Source organism: Scleropages formosus, chromosome 7 (genome assembly GCF_900964775.1).
Source record: "Scleropages formosus chromosome 7, fSclFor1.1, whole genome shotgun sequence".
NCBI classification, from domain to species: Eukaryota; Metazoa; Chordata; class Actinopteri; order Osteoglossiformes; family Osteoglossidae; genus Scleropages; species Scleropages formosus.
This window is the reverse complement of record NC_041812.1, coordinates 32,416,802-32,427,238: the sequence shown is the minus strand read 5'-3', so window position 1 is coordinate 32,427,238 and position 10,437 is coordinate 32,416,802. Positions and strand designations below refer to the sequence as shown.

Sequence of the window (10,437 nt, the reverse complement as noted above, 5' to 3'; positions counted from 1 at the left end):
GTGAAAACTTGGTTGAAAATTGCAAGGTGAATCGAGACTGATTGATCGCAGTTCGGGATTATTGATATTTTCATTACTGATCTGAGTAAATGTAGTTAATGCAGGTAGCGGTTTATATTTGTCGCACGCGTTTAGGACATCTTCACTGACGTTACACGTCTTTCCCAAAACATCCGCCAGATGGCGCCTCAGATCTTAAATACCGCAACGGCGAATATTTCTGAAACATTTTGCATGTACTTTCAGGGTAAGGCTGTTACTTGCTACACTCGAAAGCGTATTTATGGCAACTTTTTAGAGTTTAAATTGATCCGCGTAACTGGAATAAGAACAGATTTTTCATAGTGGGAAGTTATAAAGGGCAGTTTTATCTAATAAAAACGTAACCGAAACTAAAGCCACAGATTTACATTTACATTTCATTATTTAGCAAGCGGTTCAGAATGTGTGTGTGTCTAGACTAAACTAAAGCGACGTACATCTCAGCAAAAGTACAATATACAAATAAAGTACAGATATCTTCAAAACAAGTACAATATAAAGTACAGATATCTTCAAAACAATTAGTCGTAGTTGAATATAATCGGCCGTAAGTGATACAAACTTATTTTTAAAGTTTCTATTAACTACGCTATCAGACAAAGTTCAACAAGACACGTTTTACTTCTCGAGAAGGGCGCACACGTCAGCTCGTACAACCAATGAGAGCCGTCCTACGGCAACTCGAGGAGGACAAACAGTACCGTTTAAAAGAGTTCGCGTAAAGACGCAGGGCATTTCTACAACGCCTAAGCGGACGGTAGAATGAAGGTGCTTGCGATGAAACCAGCGACCGCGGACTGAGGGCGATCCCGTCCACTGAATGAGCAGGACAGCGCGCTGGATGACCAGCGGGGTTACGTGAAGTGGACCGTTGAGCTCGTGTGTTCGCGCAGATGGCCGCGCGCCAGAGACGGCTGCCGGAGGAGTTCTTCTGACGATGCGCGGCGGCGGCGGCGCGCGGAGCTCTCGAGCGTGAGCGGAGCGGTGCCGAGCGAGCGAAGGCGGCGGCGGCCGGAGAGGGTCCACACAGCAGCTGGCCGGCATGGCGGCGCCCCGAAGCCGCAGGGCATGGCTCAGCGTCCTCCTTGGACTCGTGCTCGGCTTCACGCTCGCGTCCAGACTCATTCTGCCCAGAGCCGAGCTGAGGAATAGCGGCCAGAAGCGCACGTCGTCCGGCCCGGGGGGCTGCGGGCTTCACGCCGGCGGGCTGAGGAGAAAGTCCGGCGGGGGCAGCGGGAGCGCGCAGTCCTGGCAGCAGCGGGAGCGCGGAGTGGCGGCCACCGGGGTGCCGCTGCCCGCCTCCAGAAAGTTCCTCTTTGTGGGAGTCATGACCGCGCAGAAGTATCTGAACAACCGCGCCGTGGCCGCGCACAGGTAATGCCGGGGAGGAACCACCTAGAGACGGAGTGGCGGGACTGTCTTTGTCTTCTTTGTCTTTGTGTGTGTGTGTCTGTGTCTGTCTGTCAGTGACCCTCAGGCCACATCTGGATGGAAGAGGAGAGCATCTGGAAACCCGAACACCACGCTCCTATTCTTTTGTGGTACAAGACAAGTTGTAAGGACATCCCTTCCCCTGGGTGAAGGTTCCTTAACATTGCTGTGTGTGTGTGAGAGAGAGTGAGAGGCGAGAGAAAAAGGGACTGGCAAGTTGTGATGGATCGGCAGCCCCTCCAGGGTCTTCCCTGCCTCATGCACTGTGCTTGGTGGAGAGGCTCCAGACCAGCGTGGATAGCGCTGATCATTGTCTTTCTCTCAGTGCACCTCCTTGGGACAAAAGCCCTTTTGTCTTGTTTCGCTGGAATTGACTACGCTTCTTCACACCTGTGTTTTGTGTGTTCCGCGGTGCTGTGAGCATCGCTCGTTCTCAGCCGTCTGCGGTTCCCTCTTCTGGATGTCACATGCGAACTGGAAGGTCCCATCAACCGCAGGCTGTCCACTTCTTCTTTTTGCCTGCAGATAAGATAAAGGCCTCCACTTCCCGTTTTGTCAGCTCGGGAGGCAGTTGTCGATCTGCACAGGGTTTGCCCTGCTTGATCCGTATCTCGTGTAGGGTGTGTTCAGGTTCTGCGAAGCAGGCGTCCAGGTGGAGTGGATGGAGAAACGGGGGTTCGAGCTCTCTTGTGGAGTTCTCCAGACTGAATGGCAACTTGTACGAGCCACACAGTCATCGTGGTCTTTACTGTAGTCTGGAGCCATCTGTGAAGCACAATTTTACATTTCAGGTTGACGAAGTAATCATACCTTTTCCAGAGTGGGTTAAATCTAGTGAACCCCTGTTTTGCTGTGCCACGAGGGAAACGGTGAGTTTCGCTGCTGTCTCACAGCACCTGGGTGGTGCGAAAGGACATAGGTTTGATCCCCACTCAGTCTGTGTGGAGTTTACGTGTTCTCCCCATGTGTTTGTGGGTTTCCTCCGGGTGCTCTGGTTTCTTCCCACAGTCCAAAAACATGCTGTTCCAGTTCACCCATAGTGTGTGAGTGACAGAGAGAGTGTGTTCCACTGATGTATGGATGAGTGACCCATTGTAAGTAATGTATCTAGCAGTGTAAGTTACCTTGGTGAATAAGGTGTGTGGGCTGATAACACTACATAGACTTCATTGGAAGTCGCTTTGGAGAAAAGCATCTGCTAAGTAAATGCAGAGTAAATAAAATGCATTATTAAAAAAAAACAGGGTAGGAGGAAGTGCTGAGTATTATTGATGTCATAAAGCTGTTTGCTTGATGAGTGACAAACTGGGCTCCCGATGAGAGATTTCAGACAGTATTAAGCTCATATATTTAATCCATATAATAACACATGCATCGTGACCACAGCATGTCTCCTTGACCTGTTTAAATCACTCCTCCCCAATCCTTCTTCATATGTCTCAGAACAGCAGTCTGCTTTGTAAAATGTGAAGTGTGTGTCTGTCTGACTTTAAATGGGGCAAACATTGTGTAGAAAGTGAGTGATGTCAGTGAACATCAGACGGTTAAGAAGTCCCTTTTGCGATGGGCGTCATGTTCCCTGTTTTGCGTTGGCAGGACGTGGGCCCAGACCATCCCAGGCCGAGTCGAGTTCTTCTCCAGCGAGGGTTCCGATCCCTCCGTCCCCATCCCGGTTGTGGCCCTGAAGAACGTGGATGACTCCTACCCGCCGCAGAAAAAGTCCTTCATGATGCTCAAATACATGCACGACCATTACCTAGAGCAGTTTGAGTGGTTCATGCGCGCCGACGATGACGTCTACGTCAAGGGCGACCGGCTGGAGAGCTTCCTGCGCAGCCTCAACAGCAGCGCGCCGCTCTTCCTGGGCCAGACGGGCATGGGCGCCCGTGACGAGCTGGGCAAGCTGGCACTGGAGCCTGGTGAGAACTTCTGCATGGGGGGGCCGGGTGTGATCATGAGCCGCGAGGTGTTGCGCCGGGTGGCACCGCACATCCGCCAGTGTCTGCAGGAGATGTACACGACCCACGAGGACGTGGAGGTGGGCCGCTGCGTGCGCCGCTTCGCTGGGGTCCAGTGCGTCTGGTCTTATGAGGTGAGACTGCTTGGGATCCTCCTGCGGTGGGAGGGGGGCGGGGAATCTCCTCTCACCTTGCTCATCTTTTTCACAAACCAGTGCTTCTTAACAAGTTAAATCTGGTATCTGGTTGATAATTCATGCATCAAAGACACAGCATTGTGTGTTTTTTCTCAGTGGTGGAGGAAGAAGCTGTAACAGCTTTTATGACACATTAATGACAAATTGCTAAACCTTTCAGCTCCTCTCCAAAAACAGGGCCCCGGACCCCCTGGTCCTTCACCCCACTTGTTCTACTGCTCAGCTTATGTGTCTTGGGACATGGAGGACTAAGCCTTCTCCAGCAGGAGCATGAGCCTCTGCCAGCTGTAGGAGCATCTTGCATTCCCCTGGGGCGGCACTGGCTGCTCTTTTGGGGACGTCGCAGACGCTTCTGTTTCCTTGCTGCTTCCTCTGTTGGGACACTGCGCCTCTGCAACTCCATGGTTACCAGTGCAGCCTGGTGTTCTGACCCACAGCGTTCTGCAGCTTGCTCAGATCTTCCGTGGATTGTTGCGTTCATGCCAAAATTCATCAGAATCGGTTTGCGTACGAAGCCAGGCTGGCGCTACAGCAGGAGTGGGTTTGTGCACCGATGTTTGTTGTGCTGTCAGCCGCACAGACACCGTGCACGTGGTGAGCGTCGTCCTACGCCATTCTGCAGGGAGAATGTGGCGTCGCTTCTTTCACGCAGTAAGCATGTGTTCCTGAGCGTGACGTGTGTTTTGTTTGCAAAACCTCGTGGTTTTGGTGTTATCGCTGTTGAGCGACGCTGGTGTCCAAGGAGGTCAGAGCGAGTTTCCTTTTGTCGTCGGTGGCATAAACCTCGTGCCTTTGCTTGAACTACTCTGTTCCGCTGCTAAGTGCCTGCGGAAGAATGGTGGACTGTTGAACCCTTCTCCACCATCCCTCGTTTAGCCATGTTGGTGTCGTAGATCGAGTTCTCGTCCACTGCGGAACCAGTGGTTTAGTCATGTGACCACACCCAGCTGGCCACATCTATGAAACCTAGCGAGGCCGAATCACTTTGGAAGCAGGGTGGAATCGCTCCTTCTTTGGGGCTCTCATTCGTTGATTTGTGTCTCGACCCACGCTCCCGTGGTTTTTCCTCGCGCGGGTTGTTTGCTCTCCAGGTGGACACCGGGTGCTGCCCTTGCGTGGGCTGGCCTACTTCCTGTTCTGCACCTTCCACATCCATGGGCAGTGTTGTGGAGCTGATTTATGGTTTTGTCTGCTCCATGAGGTCTTGAGGTCATCCAGTTGACAGGCTCTGCAAGTGTGTGTGTGTGTGTGTGTGTGTGTGTGTGTGTGTGTGTGTGTATCCCTGCCTTTTTTTTTTCTTTTTTTTTTTTTTTGGCTTTGTCTTGCACAGAAGTACAAGTGGCTGCCCAGATTTATTTTGAGATTTCCTGTGGCCATGGGAATACTGTATGTGTTTGTGTATTTCCTTTCAGCATGTGATTGCAGGATGATAAAATTATACCCAAAAACCCATTTTACTACATTTATATATAACACATAGATATAAACAAACTGACTCTTCCCCTTAGTTTAAGTCTAGCATCTGGCAGGTCCAACTTGGGAGGCAAATGGTTGAGAATTTGATGCCTTCTCTCTTGAGGACTCAGTGTCTGGGATTTATCATCTGTCCCTCTGCTCACCAGACTACCAGCTTGTGAAGCGCGGTGTAGCTGAAGGTGCCAGTGTGCGTGCGTGCGTGCGTGAAACTGGTCTCTGAAGTTGTCCTCCATGGCATCACAAATCATACCCCTGTGGTTACAATGATGTGTGGATTTTACTCAGAGTTCCTTACTTCTCAGAGATTTCGATATCATGTATTGCAAGATCCACATTACTTTAAATCAAATGTAGTAACTAGGAAATAACCATATTGAATGGCGAAAGTATGAATCTGCTAAGATTTGGTCCCTAAAATGAATTAGAATTAAGTAATTTATTATCTGTAATCACTTGCCTAGTTCAGGGTTGCGGTGCTCTGGAGCCCATCCTGGAAGCATAGGGCCTGAAGCAGAGTGTACTCAAGTCAGGATATGAGGCCATTTCAGGGCAGTCACACACTTGCTCATACATACACACTATGTGCGATTTTGAGTCTCCAATTCACAATTTTAGACTTTGGGGGGGGTGCCCCATGCAGTCTCTACACAGACTGAACCAGATTTGAACCCGCAGCCCAGGATTTGAATATCAGACACTGAAACAATCATGACTCTTTACTAACAAAACAATTGCAAAATTATTATTTCAGTTTCATAGATAAAAGGAGCATTTTATATTTATATTACACGTTTATGGTGCCATAAGTCACTTCTGGGCTTGTTTCTTCCCTGTTCTATTAAGTGCATGATAAATGTGTAAATGTTTAATTTTATTAAAAATTGTTGAACAATGGGTAAACCTTTACACAGCCACTCGTGATGTATACTGGTTCATCTGGCGGAATGTGATAAATTAGAATCATGCACCTGCATCTAAGTCTCTGTTGATGTAATGCACTCTTTCTGTGAGGTATATGTGGCTTTAGAGGAAAACATCTGCTAAATGAAAATATGTGTAAATGTCATCCCTGCCACCCCTTTTTTGAACAACTTGTCAGTAGAGTGCTTTCAAGGAAAAGTGTGTTTTTTTTTTTTTTTTTTGAATCATGCAGTTCATTCAGTCGAAAGCCAACAGAAGGCTGAGCGATGAAGAGCTCTACTGGAAAGAAGATCCAACATACCCTCTTGTCTGGGTGGGATTTGGCTGGTCTCCATCTCCAAAACTCAGGGTGTGTGTGCTTCTCTAAGCTTCTGCAGATGTTTTGCATACTGAATTGATAATCTGCATTTTTTTTTTTTTTTTTTTTTTTTTTTTTTTTTATATAAAACTTTCAGGATGCTTTCAGGTTTTGACTGGGGGTGGAGTTAAATTATTCAATGCAATGATGAGTAAGTGTGAAGGAGTGTTAGTCATAAGGCGCCGTGTGTGTGGTTGTTCTGTGAGATGTACGTCACTATGGAGAAAAGCGTTTGCTAAATGAATAAACGTAAGTGTCTGAATCTTAGATGAAGGCGTTCCCTCACCACCCTGAAGAAGGTTGTGTTTGTCATTAACATATTGAATGCTGCACATTGTCAAGTAATTCCAGGGGCCATCTAAGGTCCTGCTGCTGTAAGAATTCATATCTACCCCAGTTCTCATTTACATCAATGTGTTTGATTTGAGAGGCACGGTGGTACAGTGAATAGTGCTGTCTTGCAACGCTTGGGTGGTGCGAGAGGATGTGGGTTCGATCCCTGCTCAGTCTCTGTGGAGTTTGCATGTTTTCCGCCTGTCTGGTCTCTTCCCACAGTCCAAAGATATGCGGTTTGGGTGGATTGGTGACTAAAAATCAGCTGTGTGTGCGTGTGTGAGTGTGAGAGAGGGAGTGACAGGGAGAATGTGTTTTATTTGTCTATGATTGAGTGATTGATTGTAAGTAGTGTATCTAGCAGTGTAAGTTACCTTGGTAAACAAGGTTTGTGGGCTGATAACACTACATAGAGTTCATTGGAAGTTGTTTTGGAGAAAAGCATTTGCTAAGTAAATAAATGTAAATGTACAGAAACATCTTTATGCAAGCCTTACTTGGAAACCGCTACAGAGTTTGTCAGTGTCAAATCAAGTTGCCTGTGTTAGTACATCCAGAGCTATCTGGGGAGGGGGAAAAAAAAAAAAAAAAGTTTTGTGGTTGTTCGTACTTCCTGCTGGTAGAAAAAGTATGATGTTGTAGCTGCTAGTTTTGTGTTCGTATCATTCAAGGCTCATTTTGTGTCCTTCCTACACTCCCTGCATCATCTCAACAGCAGTCTCATTCCCCATGAAGCCTGATAATTTAATTTCTTCAGTTGGTTTTCTATGGGACGGCACAGGTGCGGGTGCATGTGTGTGTACACGACTCTGCGTTCCAGTTGGTGAGCGCCCGTCCTACATGGACACCGTTGTGCTGACCGATGGCCTGTCGTTTAGTTCTGAGGGCAAAGAGTGCTCACCGCGCTGTTTGCAACCCTCACTTCCTCCCGTTCACGCAGCAAGTGGGTCTGATGCGTCTCGACAAGTTGTCGAGGGACGTCCTTTTCCTGTTCTGGGTGACGCGATTCTTATCTGCTTCAGCCACCCAGCCCCCACACCCCACCCCTCATAATGATGCTGTCAGACTGTGACTCACACACTGACTAAGAGCCAAGGCTGCTTCTGGAGGGAGCTGCTCAGAGCTTTTAATGAACAGTGGTCTAATTTCAAATTAGCTCCTGCTGTTGACAGTTTTTTCCTCTCCCCCCCCAGCAGTAGTAGTTTCTGTTTGTGCCAGATTGTTAATAATGTAATTTCACACAGGGGGAGCAAGGAGATAAGAGGTAGGAGGCACACACAGAAACTAGAAGGGTGAAAAGTTGACCTCTATAGACAGGTCAGAAAGGGTTACTGAGCCTGGGCTATGCAGGCATGGAAAAGACTGGATGGTTGAGATTGTACATGAGGCTGACCCAGCTGGGACCCCTGCCTCTTCCCACCAGAGAGGCAGAGGCCAACTAGTCATTTAGCAGGCACTTTTCTCTAAAGCGTCTTCCAGTGAACTCTATGTAGAATTATCAGCCCACACACCTTATTCACCAAGGTGACTTACGCTGCTAGATACACTACTTGCAATGGGTCACTCATACATACATCAGTAGAACACACTCTCTCTGTTACTCACACATTGTGGGTGAACCTCAGAGCACTGGATCCATCCTCTGGTCCCATATATAGCTACTATGCTCTCCTGTCTCAGTAAAAATGTGTGCTTTCACCACCTTTTATTACTGTCCTTCAGGATGGTTTTTTGCCGTTTGTGATTCATCATTGAGTGGTACCTTTCACTTCGTACTTTGCCCACATTTTTATTAACGTCTGTGATTTTGCAAGCGACTCTCTCAAAAGACGATTTTCTTCTGCTTTAGACTGCCGAGCTAAGGGCACACCCTTAATTTTGGCAATACGGCTGCAGGTGGAGTGATTGTTTCCGAGCATGAGGTAAAGTCTCTCGGCGCCCGGAGATGGTCCGATGGAAAATTACATCTTCACCAGAGAGCGATGAGCAGACCATAATTCGGCAGTGCTCGGAAGGACTTCTTACGCATTTAAACTTAGCCAGAGTTTGTTTGTCTCTCTGGGATAATGTATAAAATCTCTCCCAGTCAGGTGTTCCTCTGTTGTGGCTTAATGGTGCCACGCAAACCCCAGCTTGCAGAGGGGGCCACTGTAGCCTGTGGCAGGAAGGGGGTCCTCAAAGCGGCTTGCAAGTTGCCTTTCATGCCTCCAGCAGCAGGCAAAGTGATCGGAGGATGTATGAGCCGTGGATGAGCGGCTGCACCGGTTTCTCACAATGAATGTTTTTGGAGATGACCTGACCAGTGGATTGCGGTCACCAAGAGTAGCTTCGATTTACTGAAAGTCTGTCTTCAGGCCAGTTGTGCGAAGAGCTTTCGCTCATTCAATTCAAGCAGCCATATGGCTCTGCTGATGCTCCGCTCCAGTCTTATTTCCAGTATTTAATCTGGCATGTTATTAAGCCCACATCTGGCCAAATCTCAAAATTAATAGTGAGAAAGGACCTGAGAAAGAGTTGCAAGAGGGGGCCCGAGAGTGGAGATGGAGTGTTCTAGCAAGGGTGACCACAGCAGGGCTACTCTTTCTTTCTGCGTGCGTGCACACACGCTGTTTGAAACCGCTCGTCCCAAGCAGGGTCGCGGTGATCTGGAGCCTAACTCAGCCCACACGGGGCGCAAGACTGAAGGGGGAGGGGACACACCCAGGACGGGATGCCAGTTTGCCGCAAGGCACCCCCAGCAGGACTCGAACCCCAAACCTGCTAGAGAGCAGGCACAGGCCAATCCCACCACACCACCGTGCCCCCCTTTACTTTTGCAGTGTCATTAAAATTAATGAATTACACTTTGACTGCATACTTTTCTTGTCATGCAGAAGTGTCGTATTTCAGTAATGGAAAGTAAACCATGATTGTACACAGAAATTCAGCAGTACATTAAAGGCCAGTGCTTTGTGGTGTGTGTTTTTTTTTTTTTTTTTTTTTTTTTTTCCTTCTTTCCCCCCCCCCCACCCTCAAGTCCAGCTAGTAAGTGGCAAAGCTCTACCTACCCATCTTACTGCCCCAGTTGCTGCCACCCCACCTTTTTGATCCTAGCTTTCACTCCCTCCTGTCTGTCTCTGGCCATTAGGCACTCCTGCTTCTCCTGTCCCAGTGTCCACTCCCGCTGTCTCTCGGTAGTCACACCCATTTTCTGTCTCTGAGGACACTCCAATTGTTTGCGTTCCATAGTTCATCCTTTCCTACACATCAAAGCTGCGGTGTTTCTCTGCCTTGGTACTTGGGATGAGTCAAGTCCTTTTAGGACCGCTCACGGTACCCAGTGAGCTGTTTCCCATTTGCGTCCATCCTTTTATAAATCTCTTTGATGTGCTGTGTTATGGTGCCGCGCTTCCTTTTTCTTCATCATTACATCAGCTCAAATTGGTTATGTTCCCCACCCATAAAACATTTCTCCTCTTCGGACCACTTTCCCCACCTCGGCACTAAAGCATGATCAGTCTGAGAGGCTTACGAGCTGTGAGTTTGCCCCACTGCTGCACAACTGTGTGTGTGTCGGCCGGCCAGCTGGCCTACCAAACCGCCTTCGACTTTTCCCTTCTTTCTGTCTCTCTTCTCTCCCTCCCTCACTTTTCCCTGTAATTCCCTCTGCTGAACCCAAATCAGGCTTGCCAGGAAGCATTTAGCAGTCAGCGGAGGTCTGCAGTCTTGCGTCCTGTTGCAG

At 48.4% G+C, this 10,437-nt stretch overlaps 1 protein-coding gene across 1 annotated transcript in view; it reads left to right on the top strand.

The window, feature by feature from the left end:
* The first annotated feature begins 592 nt into the window (after positions 1–592).
* LOC108941998 (chondroitin sulfate synthase 1-like) overlaps positions 593–10,437 on the top strand; it is a 28,143-nt gene continuing 18,298 nt past the window's right edge. The window contains exons 1-2 of the mRNA XM_018765001.2: positions 593–1,416; positions 3,070–3,565. Of these exons, the coding sequence (XP_018620517.2) occupies positions 1,085–1,416; positions 3,070–3,565 (828 nt within the window). The 5' untranslated portion in view covers positions 593–1,084. The remainder of the gene's footprint in view (positions 1,417–3,069; positions 3,566–10,437) is intronic.